At 41.6% G+C, this 20,247-nt stretch overlaps 1 protein-coding gene across 4 annotated transcripts in view; it reads right to left on the reverse strand.

Annotated features, from left to right (window-relative positions):
- UBR3 (ubiquitin protein ligase E3 component n-recognin 3) overlaps positions 1-20,247 on the reverse strand; it is a 266,744-nt gene that overhangs the window by 70,831 nt on the left and 175,666 nt on the right. For 2 of the 4 annotated variants that reach the window (XM_040357780.1, XM_040357782.1), the window contains 4 exons: positions 13,191-13,301; positions 12,364-12,564; positions 8,754-8,890; positions 6,440-6,525 (listed from right to left, as the gene is read on the reverse strand). In XM_040357780.1, the coding sequence (XP_040213714.1) occupies positions 6,440-6,525; positions 8,754-8,890; positions 12,364-12,564; positions 13,191-13,301 (535 nt within the window). Of the gene's footprint in view, positions 1-6,439; positions 6,526-8,753; positions 8,891-12,351; positions 12,565-13,190; positions 13,302-20,247 lie in introns of all 4 variants that reach the window. The other 2 variants (XM_040357781.1, XM_040357779.1) reach the window with 1 other exon arrangement.

Consider the following 20,247-nt stretch of genomic DNA (forward strand, 5'->3'; position numbering starts at 1 on the left):
GGCGCTTGTTGTTCCTGTCTCCTTTGATATCAAAAGAGATGAGTTTTGATCTTTCTCCTGAAGGCTGAGTGGTTTTCCTCCAACCGAATGCTGGTTGGTAAAGCGTTCCATAGTCTGGGACCTTGGAGCGCAAATCTTCTTTCTCCTTTGGACTTGCAATTGGCTTTCGGTATCTGGAGCAGATTTTGGTTGGTGGATCGCAGAACGCGATTGGGGTTGTGAGCTTTTATTTTTTTGCATAGATAATGGGGAGGCTTCCCATGGATACACTTATGCGTTAGAGTGCTTTAAAAGCAATTATGTCTTTTACTGGCAACCAATGAAGGGATCTCAGTGAAGGTGAGATTGATTCCCAGGGTTTTTTCCCAGTCACAAGTCTTGCGGCTGTATTCTGAACGACTTGCAGACGAGCGATTTGGTACTTTGGGAGTCCGAGGTAAAGGGCATTTGCATAGTCCAGTCTGGAGCTCACGATTGTTCCCACCACGACTGCTATGTCTTCTTTAGGAATAAAAGGAATAAGTCTGCGTAGTAGGCGCAGCAGATGGTGGGATCCGCTGACTACTGACCCCATTTGTGCATCCATTGTCATGTAGGTGTCGAAAATGACCCCGAGACTTTTGACTTTGGAGCTAGGGGTGATAATTTGGCCCAAAATGGGCGGGGGTGTCAAAGTTGTTGCAGGTTGATTCATACGCTTGGCGTGAAACAGGAGAAGTTCTGTTTTCGCACCGTTGAGTTTAAGATAACTCTGTCATCCAGTTTTCTATCAAAGAGAGACATGTCTCTAGACTGAGATGATGATCCTTTTTGTTGCAGTGCAGTGCAACTTATAACATCCAAATGAAAGATATAACACCAACATGTCAAAAAATAAATAAAAACAAAATCAGAGTTGGAAAAAGAATCACCTCCCTTATGTCAGTATTTTGTTGGACCACCTTTTGCTTGAATTACTGCCTTTAGTGTATTGGGATAGGTCTATTCTAACTTTGCACTTCTAGACACTGCAATATTTGCTCACTCTTTGCTGACCTGGTGACCATTTGTGAACTGCAGTCTTCAAGTCATTCCACAGATTATCAATGGGGTTTAAAGCTGGGCTCAGACTAAGCCATGAAAAAAACATTCACCCTTTTCTCCTTCAACCCACTGTGTAGTAATTTTTTTCTGTCTGCATTGGGTCAGTGTCATGTTGAAAAATAATCATTCTTCCCATTGACAACTTTCTTGCAGAGGGCAGCAGATTTTCCTCAAGAATTTGATGGCATTTTGCCCCATGCATGTTTCTTCTATCCACACCAGTGCTCCAGTCTCTGCTGCAGAGAAACACCCCCATAACTGGATATTCCAATCTCCATGGTTTACTGTAGGAATGGTGTTATTGGGATGGTGAGCTGTATTGGATTTCCACCAGAAATATTGTTTTGTGTTGAGGCCAAATAATTCAATTTTAGTCCTTCATTAGGTCTTCTTATACATTTGTTTCTCTTTCTTTCCTTATTCACCGCTGCATACAGATATTTACGTGGAAGGGGAACTTCCACTTTATTATTTATTTTTGCCAATTTTATTTATTGAATTTTGTTTTATAAATCAGTACAATACAAAAAAAAGACACAGAAATACCAAGCCCCCAGATAATACCCCCCCTCCCCGTGAGATCATAGACCGCCACCTCTCAACATTCCAAAACAGAAAAGAAAACGGAGCATACAGTACAAAGATATTCAGGATAGTAATATAGAAAACAACTTGGATCCTGCATAGGCTAGCCTCCACACCAGGAGAACTGGTAGCTTCATATTAAATCGGAGGTCTTTAGCGTCGACCATGAATAAAAAAAACGTAGCCTGTGGGCCAATTACCCGCTTAAGGCTGGGTTCACATATACGCAGGGCCGGTACCTGTGCAGAGTCTGGTGCAGTTTCCATTTAGTGGTTCAGGTGCCATTTAGGTACGAATTGTGTTCCCCCACCTTGTGTCTGCTTGCCCCATGTTTGCATGGTGTCCACCGTAGCATTTGCAGTGGCAGAGCAGTGTAGGACTGGCTGTAAGAGGGACTACTTTGAAACAGTTGGCCAGCTTAAACATGTATTGCAATATGTGTGAACTAGAAATCCCTGTTTTTGTTTTTCATTGCATAATTTGCTGGAAAAGGTGTATAGCAGCGTGCAGAAAGTTCATCCAGAATTTGTAGTGCCAACATGTGGCCACAACCCTTTAGCACCCAATAGTTTAAACTATTGGGATTGGAGCACAGATATATCTTGTTACTTTAGGTACAAATTTGACACCTTAATCACACCTGAACAGTACTGAAAAACGCACAGGACCCTTTTTTTTAAATCGCACCGCAACCAGCCCACATATACAGTTAGGTCCATATATATTTGGACACAGGCACAATTATCATACATTTGGCTCTGTATGCAACCAGAATAAAATGAAAAAACAATGAGACGATCCAAATGAATTTGAAATGCAGACTTTCAGCTTCAATTCAAGGAGTTTAACAAATATTAAGTACAAACTTTAGTAAGTGCAACCAATTTTTATACACAGATCCCCATTTTCAGGGGTTTCAATTTAATTGGACAAATGAATAAAATCCTAAATAAAACGTTAATGTTTAATATTTTGTTGAGAATCCTTTACTGGTGATGACTGCCTGAAGTCTGGAACCGATGGACTTTACCAAAGACTGGGTTTCCTACTTTCTGATGCTTTGCCAGGCTCTAACTGCAGCTGTCTTCAGTTGTTTTTTGTGGGTCTTTCTGCCTTTAGTTTTTCCTTCTGCAAGTGAAATGCATGCTCAATTGGATTGAGATCAGGGGATTGACTCAGTCATTGCAGAATATTCCACTTATTTTCCTTCAAAAGCTCCTGGGTTGCTTTTGGCAGTGTGTTTTGGATCATTGTCCAACCGTACTGCAAAGCACCGTCCAATCAACTTTGCTGCATTTGGCTGAATCTGGGCTGACAATATATCTCTTAACACTGCAGAATTCATCCGGCTGCTCCTGTTTTCCGTCACATCATCAATAAACACCAATGACCCAGTGCCACTGGAAGCCATGCATGCCTATGCCATCACACTGCCTCCACCATGTTTTACAGATTATGTTGTGTGCTTAGGATCATGAGCCGTTCCAAGTCTTCTCCACACTTTTTTCTTCTCATCATTCTGGTACAGATTAATCTTAGTTTCATCCATCCAAAGAATGCTTTTCCAGAACTGGTCTGGCTTTTTTAGATTTTTTTTGGCAAAGTCTAATCTGGCTTTTCTGATCTTCAGGCTTCTGAATGGTTCGCACCTTGTAGTGAACCCTCTGTCTTTGCTCTTGTGAAGCATTTTCTTGATGTTGTGAATGGGATTTTTTTTACCATAGAGAGGATCCTGTGATCATCCACCACTGTTGTCTTCCGTGGACGTCCAGGCCTTTTTATGTTGCTGAGCTCATCATTGCGTTCTTCTTTACTCAGAATGTACTAAACGGTTGATTTGACAACTCCTAATGTTGCTGCTATTTCTCTGATGGATTTGTTTTGTTTGGGAAGCCTTACAATGGCCCGTTTCTCTTGCATGGACAGATTATTTGAATGAATAACGTAGGTTCACAGAAATAGAATCAACTCCAGACCTTTTACCTGCTTAATTGATGAAGAAATAAAGAAGGAGTAGACCACACCTGGCCATGAAACCGCTTTCGATTCAATTGTCCAATTACTTTTGGTCCCTTGAAAAAAAAAAGGGGGGGGGGGTGGCTATTCTTAAGAGCTTCAATTCCTAAACCCTTCCGACGATTTGGTTGTACATACCCTTAAATTAAACCCGAGAGTGTGCACTTTCAGACCATATCCATTATATAACTAAAGCTTGAATATGTTTTGGTAAATACCTGAAAAAAATCTAAAATTGTGTCTAAATGTATATGAACCTAATTGTATGTGAACTGGCTCCGTTGAGAACCGGTCTGGTTCACTTTATGCAAATCAGATGCAGTTCAAAACGCATCTGATTTGCATGTATGTGAACTAAGCTTAAAGGACAGCCAACTCCACTCTTACTGCACCCATTCGTCTCCAATAAAGAGCTCAGCTGGCCACAGTAAACATTCCGGAACAGGGTGTCCATCTAGAGTATTTGTTGTTAATTTTCTCAAACAGGGTGAAGAACCACTTTAAGAACATTTATATCGTAACAAATAAACTATATCTGAACAACCATCTACTTTCTGGTGTGCCATGTCTTTTTTACCCACAAGTTAAATATCCAGAGGACCTTGGAAAAAGGTATCCGCTGTTCACCATAAAGCCGCCTCAATGCAAATTTATCCTATTAAACCTGGTCCCTTAGGCTGGAGTCCAGTACTGCCTCGGTCTATGGCCTTGTTCACACTTGCTCAAAATACTGATGCCTAACACCTACAGTGTTTATGTGAGTTTGAAGACTCTATATTCTTACTATGTTTGTGACAAAAAGTTGGGTTAATTGGCTTTAGAACAAACTGACCCCAGAATGTACTTTTTTTTATATCAGTGTAGTAGACTGCAACCATCAGTTTCTCTGCACATATGGTGTGAATGAGGCCTAAAGCTGGCCACAGACAGTTTGCTGAATTGAAAAAAAAAATAAAAAAAAAATAAAAAAAAAAAAAAAAAGATTCCTCCATCCAAACAAATGAGGTGAAGGAATCCCCCCCCCTTCTCTGGGACTAGGACCCACTGCTCAGAGGCTGCATCCACTAATTGACAAATGTTTTCCAGAGATGGATGGCCACGCAACGATCGAAATTCAGCCAGTCCCTGCTGAACCACCTGAATTTTGATCGCTGTATGGCCAGCTTGATCACCAAGGGTGCAAGACTAACCCAGAACTATAGTTGCTAACCTCAATACAGTAACACTGTTTAACTTTTTCATCACAGGCTCTAGTTTGTGACTGATCTGATTTAAATTTAAAGTTCGGACAATTGTAATATTGACAAATTACTTTTTCTTGTTTTCAGATGCAGCTTAGCCAAAAAAAAAAAGATGAGTATACAGCCATAGGTAGCATCATATTTGCTATGGACTCACTGAAGGACTACAGAATTCATAAAATTGTATAGTTTGAAGCAAAGAGGCTAAAAGTGGTAAAGCCTATGCATTTCTTACCTTAAAGGATCACTAAAGGAATTTTTTTTTTTTAGCTAAATAGCTTCCTTTACCTTACTGCAGTCCTGGTTTCATGTCCTCATTGTTCGTTTTTGCTTTGAAGTAGCTGTAATTCTGCTGTGATCTCCACACTTCCTGCTTGTCTGGCTCCTTATGAAAAAACTCATGGGAGCTTCTCACTGTGGTTTAAGCTGCGTGTCTAAAACTCCTCAGAACCAATCAGATTCATTTTAAAAACAAAACACTGCCCTGGATTTGTTTGTTTTTTGTTCTGTGGGTCTCTTTACTTCACAGAAACATGAAACCAGTTTAAAACCGAAAGTGAAACTAGAGGCACATTATATGATAGAATTTAATCTATTTTTAATAATTTTTAAAAGGAATCAGTTAACTTTTATGTCTCTATACCCTGCAAAAAAATTTTTTTTCCTTTAGTGACCCTTTAATGTATTCCCTGCATTAAGGTAAAAAAATGTTTTAGTACCTGTATTACACTCTCAACCCCCTTATACAAAACGGAGCCCTCACTTGATCCAGCGATGTGCCTGTCTGTAGTGGCTTTCCCTGCTCCCACAGGCTTTGCTGAGGCACGGGGAGTGGTGGCTCCTGCTGCTGTCAGTCAAATCCTGCGATAAAAGAACCAGGGGAAGGGGGAGCCACACTGTCTATGGAAGGCAGCAGTACGGCTGGGGATGGAGCCCGCAAGTGTGCCACCATAGGAAGCGGTTTCCTATGGTGGCACACTGAGAAGGGGAGGCAGGGCACCCTAGAAGAAGAGTATCAGGGTGGCTTTGTGCAATTCTATTGCACAGAACAGTCTCTGCGGTTTACATGTTAAAAAAAGTGTGCCTAGCCAAACGATTTGGGGAGGATAAAAGCAACTATTTGGTTTTGATTTCCATCTGTGGCTCCATTAGAGATCCATTAGAAATTCCCCCTTAATTACTGACAAAGTGACCAGTTCATTAACAAGAAGAAAGGGAAAATTTCTAAAAGTAATAAAAAAAAACGAAAAATAGTTTTATTCTTCTCTATTCTACTAAAAACATCAGCCTTTCTTGTGCTCCATGCCACTGTTGATGTTGATTTCCCACACCCTTCCTGTCTGGTAAAACCATGCCAGTAAGTATGTGGAATCTGTAACCAAGCAGTGAAAAGTAAAAGAAAAAAAAAAATTATCCAGACAAACTATTTTCTGAAGTTACCACACAAGTACCTTTTTTTTTTTTTTTTTTTTTTTTTTTTTTTATTACAAGTTTTGCTTAAAATGTAAACTTACTCAGGCAAGATCTTTTCCCCCCAGCACTAGCTCCTCCAGAGCACAGATTTTCTCCACGGTGGACAAGTTCCAGTTCTAGATTTGTTCTATTGATACAAGAGAAACAGCTGTTAACATCATGGTATTTCTATGATCAGCAACATTAACTGTCAAGTATTTTCAACTTCAGTCACAAGTAACAAGTTGATCGAAGGCCCGTACACACGATACGAAAATCAAACGTAAAATTTTGTCCGAACGATCTGCCGATTTTCGGATTGTTAGTACGGTGCTTGACAGCCGATTCCGGTTTTTCGTCCGACAACAGCCGGATGTGCAAATGTTTGTCGTACGTGAACTCAACGTCTGAGTTCCGTATAAAAAAACTTTCGACATAATACTAGCATGCAACAAAAAACGGAAGTTAATCTAGTTAGCTACAAATTTAAAGGAATAAATACCGCGCTATCTAGTGAAAAATTAAAGCAGCCAACACAGCAAAAAAGATCAAAATCGCTAAGAAAACATATGTGGAAAAAGTGCAGCGCTAATAATGAATAAACTGTGATAAAACAATCTGAATATATTAAGCTTAGTCCATAGAACTTCTATGGACTAAGCTTAATATAGTCATCACCATCAGTCGCGTGTGGTGTTGCTTATTTAATTTTCAGATTGTTTTATCACAGTTTATTCATTATTAGCGCTGCACTTTTTCCACATAATCTAGTTATCTAGCCAGTGCAGGTTTAAAAAGGGAAGCAAGACACCACTTTCCAAATAAATCTTAAAGGGGTTGTAAAGTCAGAAGGTTTTTTATTTTAATGCATTCTATGCATTAGGATAAAAAACCTGTGTGTAGCAGCCGTCAAAGGCCCCCCTAATAGTTACCCGAGTCCCCTCTCTGTCCAGCGATGTCCACGAGTCCCTCAGCTGTCCAGGACTCCTCCTCCTGATCGGTTGAGACACAGCAGCAGCGCCATTGGCTCCCGATGTCGTCAAAGTCAGTTAAGCCTATCAGGAGAGAGAGGGGGTTGTGGCCAAATGGCAGTCCATGTCTGAATGGACATGTGGAGCTGCAGCTCAGCTGCTGGCCCCATACATAGCAAGCTGCTTTCTGTGGGGGCACGCAACAGGAGGGAGGAGCCAGGAGCAGCCAAGAGGGACCAGAGAAGAGGAGGATCTGGGCTGCCCTGTGCAATACCACTACACAGAGCAGGTAAGTATAACACGCTTGTTATTTTATATAAGAAAAAAAACAAGACTTTAAAATCACTTTAAGGCCCACAGTTTGCAAAGCCAGTATGGCAATTAGCAACATTTGTATTTCCTCCTGCAAAAATATCCCATGTTTCAAGAACAATTCCTCGGTAAACAAAAATTATGAAATTGGCTGCAATAGTAAAATATGCGTGTGATTTAGGTATACCAGCAGATTCCAATGACGTCATTTAACTCTTTGAGCTTCCTAAATAAGATTTCATGAATACAAAATTAATGCAGGCAATGGTCCTGAAATCTTGTGTCAGCAACAATTTTTCAGGCTCTTTTGAGGTATTTTTCCATTGCTCACAGAAGACAACCTCTATGTATTACCATCACTAAGTTTGTGCTGCTAATGCCACCCATTTCCAAGGGAATGTTTTAATCCTCTCTGCTCCAAGGAAAAAAGGCAATTTAAAGATAATACTCTTGCTCAGGGTTGCATCTGGTTTCTGCTGATAAGGGCATCCGCTGGGAATTTACCGCTCCTCAGGCGATTCGCACGGCTTGCAAAATGTCTACAGTTGGCTCCATGAAAACATGGGCAGAAATTTAATGCATAGAAGCAAAATGCTGTTTTTTGGTTCTGTTCTATTTCATTTTTTTTCAGGAATGTTGAGTAACAGTGTTATAAATGCAGAAGTCATTATTATGATCTTTTCCAAAACGCTTACCATGGATCTGCTAGGAAAGTAAAGCTCTGACCAGCCATTTTCATGAACACAGACTAGAACTGTGCATTGTTTTTATAACATCACAACTTTATTAATGGTTAAAGTTACTGCTTATAGCTAAATAATAATTACAAATTTGGAAGGGTTTTTACAGGACTTACATTATAAAATATTTATTTTCAGAGTTCTAACACTACCACTTCATTATCTGTGTAAATCAGGTTGTGCATGATCTGCAAGTAGCACTGGAAAATTCTTAAAGTGGAACTCCAGGGTAAAAAAAAAAAAACTTGTTGGACATTTGCTGGGTCTAGCAAAGTTACCTCTAATTCTTAGTATACAATGTGCTATAGGTTGCTGGGGAAGGAGTTTGATTTCAGCGTAAACAGGAGACTTACCGAGCGACAGAGTACATGAACAGAAAGTCATTATCAGGGGAACCCAACGTCTTGCTGTAGTCTGTGTACTTCTTTTGAGTGGTGCTCTTGATATCTTTCATCACGGCTTCCATTTCTTTGCTTAAATTTGTTTCTGACTAAAGGGAAAAAATAGGATGTGCATGCACAAGTCATGAATATGGCAAAAAAAACAAAAAAAAAACAGCAACCATTTGACGTAAACATTTGCCAAAACTTCCATCAACTCCGTGGAGCCGTCACCATGAATTCATAATTATTATCTTCGGAAACAAATTTTAGCTATTGCCTGATCACTGTTTTTTGTTTTTTTAATGGCGGTTCTCAGATTCTCTTAGTGGTAACTTATGCAATAGCATTGTATTATGATAAGTATTTGCATATCAAATGTTAGGACACCTTATATGCACATTATTGAAACCAATAATTAACTGTGTTTTTTCTGTGTTTTCATGAATGAAAGTGCTTCTCAAGATGCAATCCATTCACCACACAAGCTGACCATTTCCAGTCTATGTGCCTTGAACAACAAGCTACAGGTCTGGACTGTGTGTGTGTACTAAACAGGACAGAGAGAGAGACAGGTGCTGCAGAATGGAGAGCGGATGGGGCTCAAAGGTGGATGTAACAATCTGCATGGGAAAACCCATATTTTAAGGCTGAAAAAAATAAATAGTCATTTTATTTAACATACACTGTTCAGGTTTAGGCTGGGTTCACACATAGGCAGCCGCGGTATCAGTGCAGCAGTCCGGAGTGTTTCTGTTCACTGGTTCAAGTGCGGGGTAGGTGCAAATTGTTACCTGAAAAATCGCATCTGAACCGGACCCAAAAACACACAAGACCCTTTGAAAAACAGCACCGCCCATGTGTGAACCGGCTCCATTGAAAGTCAGTCCGATTCACATGTTCTGAGAATTGGATGCGGTTACAAATTCATCCAATTCGCATATATGTAAACCAAGCCTCAATGAAAGCAAGTGATAGATCTTCTTTAAAACCAATTCAGCCCCGGAAAATTTACCCCTCTCCAGGGCCAAGCCCTTTTTTGCAACATGGCACTGCATTAATTTAACTGACGATTGTCCTTTTTTTCCCCACAAATAGAACTTTTTTTGTGATATTTGATCACCTCTGCAGTGTTTATTTTTTGCACTACAAACAAAACAGACAGACAATTTTGGGGGAAAAAAAATATGTTTTTACTTTGTTCTATAAAACATATCCAATAATTTATTTTTATTTTTTTAAATCTAATTTAGGCCAATATGTATTCTGCTACATTTTTGGTAAAAAACAAAACAAAACACAAACGTATATTACTGTAATTGGTTTTGCGCAAACGTTATAGCGTCTACAAACTATGGGATATTTTTTGTGAATTGTTTTGTTTTACTAGTATTCTCGGGACTTCTACATAGTGGCGGATAAATCTGACCAAGTGAAACTTTTTGGGGACCAGTGACACTAATACATTGATCAGTGTTTAAAAAAAAAAAAAAAAAAGCACTGTCGCTGTACTAATGACCCTAGCTGGGAAGGGGTTAACAGGGGCAAAAGGTTAAATGCGTTCCCAGGGAGTGCTTGCTAACTGTGGGGGGTGTGCTTTGACTAGGGAAAGACAGATTCGTGTTCCTGCTTAGCAGTAACAAGAGATCTCCATCTTCCCCTCACACCACCCCAGTGTGAAAGCATGGTGGCATGGGAGCCAGTTTTCAGGATTTTTACAGGCGCCATTTTTAGAGCTAAAATGCCTGAAAACTGCCTCAGTATGAAAGAGGTCTTAGCGACAGAAGTGGATGGCGGCTTTTTATAGTGCTTTTAATGCTTGTTCACAATATGAAGATACTATTAATGTGCATAGTCAGGGTACAGGTTCACTCTAAGATGAGGCAGCAGTACATTATTGATTTCACTGCAGTCAATAATCCTGAAAAGGAATTGGGGGGGGGGGGGGTGGGGGGGAACCTTCTAGCTGTCTATTTTCTATTTTAAGGTATCAGTTAAGTGGCCAAACACAATTTATGTTTTAGTGTCTCCAGGCCTTCATGGGTATTTTTTTCCCTTTCGTCTAAAGGGGGGTTTTCTCAGCTATGCACACAGTGCATAGCTGTGCTACTTGAGCTAAGCATACAGCTATGCATACTTAAGCTAAGGACAGATGGATTCCAGTCAGTAAAAGCTACATGAATCGCTCTCTCTTACTCAAGATGGCTGCAGCTAGAGATGCTAGGGAGTGTTTTTCAAATAGATTTCTCAACAAAATAAAACATGGAGACATGGATGGATGTGTGAGTTTGCTTTGAATATAAAAAAAATCTATGAAATAGGGTTTTCTGTTTGTGGTGCTCAGATACAGGTTAGTTCCATCTCATTTCCATTTATTAACCTCTCGGTACAGACAGTACACACATGTGGCATTTTCAGCATGTGGGCCTTAATGCTGACTGGCCACAAATATGCGCCCCAGTGTAAATAACTCCCTGCATGCTCCCAGCATGGTAGCCGGTGGGGATCGGTAGACTCCCAATGCATACTTGGGATTCTGAGCTTTCTGATCATGTGACCATTTTGTCAGCCAAATCACAGTGGTCAAACGACCCGAAAGCCCCCTTCCAGCTTTTAGAACTCTGAAAAGGGCCGGGAGGTGGTCTGCTCCAAGGGGTTAATATTTAGGGGGTTGGCTAAAACACGTTTGCTTTAAATCCCAATAACCTCAGGAGTGAGATTTCCCTACAGCAGTTTGTGCCATAATGCCTCCACCTGCAGCTAAAACCGCCAATCATTTTTGTCCTATAAGTAGGGTGAATCCATCAATTAAATGAGTGGTAGCTGGACAGAACTGGGAATTCTAATCTCCAGAGTCCTCCGTAGCAGTTCGAAGGCCATTATGCCATGTATACATTATACTAAAAGATCTGAGCCTGTGGCTTTACCACCTCAACTAAATGATTAATCAATCTTTACCTTAAAAAAAAGGGGTCAACAATGCTCAGCTAATAGCACAGCAGTAGTTAGGACTTCTGCCTAGCAGCACTAGGGTTGTCGGCTCTACTCCCAACCACGACATTACCTGCATGTTCTCCCTGTGTATGCATGGGCTTCTTTCGGGTACTCCGGTTTCCTTCCACACTCCAAAGACACGCTGGTAGATTAAAGGGATCCTGTCTAAATTGGCCCCAATATCCTAGCTATGACTAAGCACTGTTTGTGCGAAACGCGTCAGTTTTTTAACCCACTGCTTGCTGTGCTTTTTATCCTTTTTACACCAATAAAGGCTAACTTTTTAGGTTTATTTTGGTGTGCGGCTGTCCATGAATTCTTTTAATTGATTTTTTGGCCCCAATATGTGTATGTGAATTAGGGACCTTAGATTGTAAGCTCCTTGAGGACAGGCACTGATGTATATATATATACTTTCTAGCCCTCTAATCATCTAACAAATAATGCTGTGTCTATTCTACAAGCGTGCTACAGAAAGGCACATCCAATAAATGACCATCTCTCTATACTGCAGTGATAGCAACTGGCAGATGAGATGGGGTGACAGAGTGAAAGTAACAAGATGTTTTGGCCTTACACTGATGCTTACTGGGAAAGTTCCCAGCTGTTCTTGAAGCTCCTCCACCTCTTTGATGAGTTCTCGCATACTCTTGTTCGCATGAAAGTGCCAGTGGCTTCTCTCTATACTGTTACCAGGAAAACAAGGAAGGACGCTGTTTGCAAACTGCCTGCAGAGAGGACATGTGAACTCTCCTTTCTCAACCGAGAATCCGGGCAGGACCTGGTCATTCTGGAAAAAAAATTATAAATAGAATATGAATCACATAACCTTTAGAAAACTCTTTCAGAATATAAAGTTGGAAAGTCATACAGCGAAGGCTTCCACATCTTATAGTTCATTCATATGTATCTAAAGCCAAAAGTAAGAAATGGCAAAACCCCCATTTTGTTTTATTCTGTCCCATTCCACTTCCAGTACCGGTGCCAGGATTACAAATAGTGTGAAACAAATGCATTGACAAAAACCTAAGCCCTTTTCCAATCTTATGAAAATGTGTAAAAAATAAAAACAAAAAAAAGCTTGAACATTATATACACAAAATAAAAATAAAGACCTGATCAATGTTTGGCATTGTACATGCTCTCAAATGTGCCCCGCCATGGATTGACGCATTATCCAATCCCGCCATTTAATAGTCAATGAAGCACCGATTGCCTTGAAGGCAAGTGGAGTACATGCCATAGCTACAAATTTGGATCTCACGCGGAAGCCTTCTGTAGCTGTTATTCAGGCTAATCCATATATATGATCCTGGGTGTCAATCTAGCCATCATAAATATGTAGCTGATGCACGCATAAATCTGCTCCCTCTTGTCTTACATTGCGTATCTTTAACTTTTGCCAATACTACTTACACGTAATGACTCCATGTAGGACTTATGGCAATCTATATGGAGTGTGTGGCCACAGGTCTGTACATAAACACCTCCTTCCCAGCCTATAGACACCGATTGAAGACAAGAACTCTGGCAAGATAAAAAAAAACAATATATTTTTTAAAACATTTAGAAAAAGTCTCAATATATGCTGCAGTTCTTTATAAATAAAGATGAACAAATGACAATAAGGCCCCTTTCACACCTGCGGACCATATGTCCGCTTTTTCATCCATCTGTTTGCAGATGAAAAAAGGGACATACATTGGTCCCTGTGAGATCGCGGATGTCAGCGGGTGAGATCCGCTGACACCCGATCTCACTAGTTTTATGTAGCCCCCTTTGACTTGTATAATAAAAAATATTTTAATTTTTTTTTTCTATTATTCAGATAGGTGCGGCTTTTTTTTGCTTATCTGCTATCCTCAGTGTATTTTATGCATGGCCAAAAACAATTCCGCTTCTTCCAATGTGGCTCAGGAAGGTCAAAAGGTTGGACACCCCTTGTCAGGAAGGGCATGCCAACGTCCAAAATGGCGGCCGTAGAAGACGGGCAGTGACTCTAGTTCCTGTGGGAGCGCCGTTGGCGCGCACGCGCGCCGCGGCGTGCACCCCATGACTGATTGCCGCCAGATAGGCCATTTAAACTGGGTCACTTCCCGGACTCAGGTGCTGTCCGTTCTAAAGCTTGTTTGACCTTGCTTCTGCCTGCCCCTCCTGCTACCTTGCTGCCAGCCCGATACAGACCCGGCCTGCACTTGACTCCGCTCCTGCCTTCGCTTCGGTTCCTGACGTGCCCGCTAGTGTATGACCCAGCCTGCCTGCATCCGCTATCTCTACAGTCCTTCTCAGTCTTGTTGAGCACCCATCCATCTGCAGCTTCTTCCGCCCTCCTGTCTTTGGTGCTCCTGCACTAAGTCGTTCCTGCTATCAGCTGCTCCTGGTCTTCTCCTGCACCGGTGTCCTCCTGCGGTTTCTTCTGAGGTTCCAGCCCAGCGACTTCATCGGCGATCCTGCCAGGCACTCGTGCGACTCTTGCACTTCCTGTCTGCTCTACCAGGGGCTCGGAGTCAGAGCTGCAAGAGAGGCTGTCCTCCGCACATCAGGCTCTACCGCCAAGGACGTGACACCCCTGCTGTAAAGCATTCTGGTTGGACACCCCTGCTGTAAAGCATTCTGGTTGGACACCCCTGCTGTAAAGCATTCTGGTTGGACACCCCTGCTGTAAAGCATTCTGGTTGGACACCCCTGCTGTAAAGCATTCTGGTTGGACACCCCTGCTGTAAAGCATTCTGGTTGGACACCCTTGCTGTAAAGCATTCCGTTTGTAAAACGCCTGTTTTAGGACTGTATGTTCACCGCTCACACAGTAAAGCTCATGTGTAAAAGCACCCAAAGTTTGACCTATGGTCAGCCATCACTGCACATCTATCTGCTCATTCCAGAAACCTGAACAATCAATACTTGGCCAAACCAATTCAAAAGAAATTTGAGGTACGTTAATCACACTCCGGCAATTCCATTTGTCACATACAAAAGAATACATTTGAAGCACAAACAATCAATTTCCTTTGACAGCAAAGGGTAAACTCAACTATTAAAAGCCTCTAGCTACTGCAGGGAAGACGAATACTTGGCTGTTGTCCCCTTCCAGGAAAAAAGAGAAACAAAAATAGTATATTTATATGACCAGACCATTCCAAGAACACCGTATATTCTGTTCAAATTAAAGCAGGCAACTAATATGGATGGGCTTTTATTACAGAGGAACCATATTGTCTGCAATAAGAGCCAGTTCACACTGGGATCCTTTGTGATGCGATTCTGCAGCCCATTCATTTGAATGGGCCAAAATCGCAGCAGAACACAATGAAAGTAGTGCATGCACTACTTTTAAAAAACACACTGCACCAAAACACATGGCACTGCTGTACCATGCAATTTGGTGGCTACAAATGCACTGCATTTGCAAACTGCATTTGGGGTGCCATAAATATTACATTGGCACCTGTAGCAGATTACAAAGGCAGTGCATTTTGAGCACAGTGCAGGAAATGTGCATGAAACATGCCTTTTTCTAGTGTGAACCGCTCCTAAAGGAATCTTTCCTTCCTCTTCGCAAACTTTTAAAGCTGTGTACAATCACTGTACCTGCCACGTGCCGGGTGCCAGAATAAATAGACTTCTGCATGCAAGCGCAGGAATTGCATCATTCTAGTGTGGCAAATAAAAATGGCTGCAGGTCACAGTCGGGGAGGAAGCTTGCGGACATGGCATTGCTGGAGGGGAGAAGAGTATAGTTCCACTTTAAATGCAGGCATCATTGAAGACTTTGTAATGTGATTCCTAGGAGGGAAAACATAAAAAATTGGGACTTTTGGTGGGGGGGGGGGGAGGGGGGATTATGGTGTAGGGTTGTTTTTCAGTGGTTGGGCTTGGCACCTTAGTTCCAGTAAAGGGAACTCTTAAGGCGTCAGCATACCAAGACATTTTGGACAATTTCAATGAAGAGTGGCCCCTTCCTATTCCAACATGACTGCACACCAGTGTACGAACAAGGTCCATAAAGACATGGATGAGCAAATTTGGGGTGGAGTCCTGACTTCAACCCAATAGAACACCATTGGGATGAACTAGAGCCGAGACTGCTAGCCAGGTCTTCTCGTCCAACATCAGTGCCTGACCTCACAAATGTGCTTCTGGAAGAATGGTCAAACATTCCCATAGACACACTCCTAAACCTTGTGGACAGCCTTCCCAGTAGAGTTGAAGCTGTTATAGCTGCAAAGGGTGGGCCAATATTGAACCCTACGGACTAAGGCTGGGATGCCATTAAAAGTTCATGTGCGTGTAAAGGCAGGTGTCCCAATACTTTTGACAATAGTGTGTGTGTGTGTGTATGTGTGTATGTGTGTATGTGTGTATGTATATATATATATATATATATATATATATATATATATATATATATATATATATATATATTAGGGCTGTGCGTTAAACGCGATATTAACGGCGTTAACGCAAACCCATGTTAACGCCGTCAATATTTTTATCGCGCGATTAACGCGGGAGCGCTCGGGGTGGGCGTGCAGAGTGTGCAGCGGCGCGGCTTACCTTCTCGCTGGATTCACAGGCAAGTTACTCACCTTGTCCCTGGATCCAGCGATGCCACCCCGCTGTGTGATCGGCGATGCCACCCCGCTGTGTGATCGAGCGGGTCCTCCTCGCTTGGCGGGTCCTCCTCGCTTGATTCACAGTGTCTGTGTGCCGCCGATCTCCGTTCCCTGCGACGTTACGACGCACGGGAGCGGAGAACGTCGCCAAATTCAAAAAAGTAAACAAACACAATACACACAGTATACTGTAATCTTATAGATTACAGTACTGTATGTAAAAAATACACACACCCCTTGTCCCTAGTGGTCTGCCCAGTGTCCTACATGTACTTTTATAAAATAAAAACTATTCTTTCTGCCTGAAAACTGTAGATTGTCCAAAAGTGTCCCTTTATGTCAAAAATGGTTTTAGATCAGCTAGAAAACAGCGATCATAAATTATAATCACTTGCAGAATTGTGCGATATTTGTGGGGAAATTCGTCATAAATTAGATAGATTAATCGTGAGTTAACTATGACATTAATGCGATTAAAATTTTTTATCGTTTGACAGCACTAATATATATATATATATATATATATATATATATATATTTTAGAGAGAGATATAGAATATGCGCACATCTATAACAGCTCTGTAACCGCCCCTCACACAAGATATTTTAAAATGCACCTACATTTATAAATGCACTAAAATGACTAAAATGAGATTCAGAGTCTGCTCTATAAAAGTAATGAGAAGGTATATTTACAGAACAGCAGCATATTCTAGACGGTGAACAAATCTGAGGTCCTCTTAATTACTGGCACTTATTAGGCGCTCTTCTTGCTTCACTCGCTTACACAAATCTGCAGAGTACTGACAGTTTTCATGCCAGTTGTTGTGGCAAAAATCTGTTCCTAGTGATTCACAGACTAATTGTTCCGAATATCAAGCCCATAAATCTCTGCTCACCTCTAGGTATGTTCAACACATGATGGATGGCAGTACAAAGGCTGAAGTGAGAGACGGCTTGAAATGTAACAGATGGGTGAAAATAGCAAACTGCCTTCCATCATGCAGCATGTTCACTCCAGACAGGTATAAAAAAATCACACGCAGATTAAAGGGAAACTATGATAAACGCAAAGAGGATGTACAGTATTTAAATAGATTGTAAAATGTTTTACATTATCCAGACTAAAATGAAATGACCCTAACCTTAAATTAATATTTCCGATTTATCACAAGCAGAAAGGATATAGAGCCCTGGTGCCCAACCTGTGGCCCGAGGGGCGCCTGCAGCCCTCTGATATATGATGTGTGGCCCTCTGACCTCAGCAGCCTGTGGAATTCATCTCCAATGGCCTCGTGTAACATTCCCAGTTTTGTATTGTCTTCTGTACATTTTTGGCTGGGGGTTTGTTGCAATGTCCCCAGTCCTGAACCTCATTTCCTCTATTAGGTCTGCAGTTTCTGAAAGTCCTCTCAAGCATTACATATACCGTATTTTCCGGCGTATAAGACGACTTTTTACACCGGAATTTCACAGCCAAAATCTGGGGGTCGTCTTATACGCCGGGTATAGCAGCTGCTCGATCGATATCAGCTGCTGGGTGCTCTGTACGGCTGCATGTATTCTGTATATGCGCCGCTTAGCCAATCCCGATGCACTGTGTGATGACAGAGCATGCTAAGCCTGCTCGGATTGGAGTAACGACCTCTGCCAATCCGAGCAGGCTACATTTATGTAGCCTGCTCGGATTGGCAGAGGTTGTTATCCAATCCGAGCAGGCTTAGCATGCTCTGTCATCAACACAGTGCATCAGGATTAGCTGAGCGCGCATATACACAATACATGTGGCCGTACAGAGCACCCGGCAGCCGATATCGATCGAGCATAGGGATTGGCTGAGCGCGGCGCACATTTTAAAAACTACATACAGCTGTACAGAGCACCCGGCGGGCTGCGGCTTCTTCATTACTTCCACACAAGGGGGTCGTCTAATACGGTGAGTAGACTACAAAACCACAGTTTTTAGCAGCATGTTAGGGGGTCGTCTTATATGCCGAGTCGTCTTATACGCCGGCAAATACGGTAGTGAACAATATGTGCGGCTCTGGGGATGTCAGGGGCTGCATTTGAGGCCCCCTTTAGCTCATAAGTTGACAACCACTGATACAGAGTCTGCTCAAGGATTGACCCTTTTTGGCAGCTATTTGTATGAAGACTTAAAGTGGTTGTTAACCCACTCAAGCTAAATCATCTTATCCCTCTCTGTAAGTGGGGGGGGGGGGGGGTTTCTCTGCAGCAGAGACTGGAGCACTTTTCAAAATAGAAGAAAAATGGATGGGGCAAAATACCATCAAATTATTGAGGAAAATCTGCTGCCCTCTGCCAGAAAGTTGTCAATGGGAAGAAGGTTTACCTTCCAACATGACAATGACCCAAAGCACACAGCAAAAATCTCCACCATGAAGGAGAGAAAATAGTCAGAGCCCAGACTTAAACCCCACTGAAAATCTGTGGAATGATTTGAAGACTGCAGTCCACAAATAGTCATCAAATTTAATTGAACGTGAGCAGTTCTGCAAAGAAGAGTGGGCAAATATTGCAAAGTCTAGATGTGCAAAATTAGTATAGACATATCCCAGCAGACTAAAGGCTGTAATTCAAGCAAAAGGTGGTCCAACAAAATACTGACACAAGGGGGTAATCTTTTTCTAACTCGGCGACCCCTCCCCGATAGGTTAGTGTTATATCTTTCACTTAGATGTTATAAGTTGCACTAGTAAATACAGCAGGATAACACAAAACGGTGTGTCTTAAAGGATCAATAAAGGATTTTTTTTTTAGCTAAATAGCTTCCTTTACCTTACTGCAGTACTGGTTTCATGTCCTTATTGTTAGTTTTTGCTTTGAAGTGGCTGTAATTCTGCTGTGATCTCCACACTTCCTGGTTGTCTGTTTCCTTATAACCACAGTACTGGGAGCTTTTCACTGTTGGTCTAAGCTGTCATTACTGTGTGTCTAAAACTTAACAGAACCAATCAGATTCATTTTAAAAACAAAACACTGGCCTGGATTTGTTTGTTTTTGTTCTGTGTGTCTCTCTAGTTCACAGGAACATGAAACCAGTTTAAAAGTGAAAATAACCTGCAGGCACATTATATGATTGATTTTTATCCATTTGTAATCATTTTTAAAAGGAATCAGTTAACTTTTATGTCTCTATACCCTGTAAACAGTCATTTCAGCAAATTCAGTCATTCTTTTAGTGACCCTTTAATTTCAGGCTGAAAAGCAACAAAATATGATTTTAAAAAGGAGGGTGATTCTTCTCTATACCCACTGTAGGCAGTAAAGCATGCTCATTATACTCACTGAGGAAACTAAGGGGTTAATCCTGCACATTGTGTAAAAAGGCTGCTTGATCCTGTCTTCTCGGATCCTCCCCTTCTTCCACAGTCCCCAATCCATCGCCCGATAGCACAGAGCCCTAGGAGGCACTCTGCACATGCTCAGTTAGGTGTGTATTGCTAGAGAGTTATTTTTTGTCTTTTTTTTTTATTTTTGGGAGGGTGCATGTGATCAGCACAGGGCCAACAAGTACTGTGAAGACAGAGGGTCAGGAGTCCTGCAGCCTCATAGGAAAGTCAGATGAGAATTAAAACTCCTCCTATAAGCTTTAACCAGTGCTCAGCCAGACACGGATAGAAGTCACAAGACTGCTAATACACTTTTGAAGAGAAACGGTATTTAATATTCACTAAAATAATTGCATTTTCATGTTCTGTGTACTGTGGGAGATCAAATATAGTGAATGCAGGGTCCTGGGTTTAGAAACACTAACATTTCTTGTCGATACCCAAGGCAACACACATTTCGGCTTCTTTTCTCACTACTGAGGAGTTTGCAGTTTATATAGCTTTTGA

The sequence above is a fragment of the Rana temporaria genome, chromosome 6 (genome assembly GCF_905171775.1).
Source record: "Rana temporaria chromosome 6, aRanTem1.1, whole genome shotgun sequence".
In the NCBI taxonomy this organism is placed as follows: domain Eukaryota; kingdom Metazoa; phylum Chordata; class Amphibia; order Anura; family Ranidae; genus Rana; species Rana temporaria.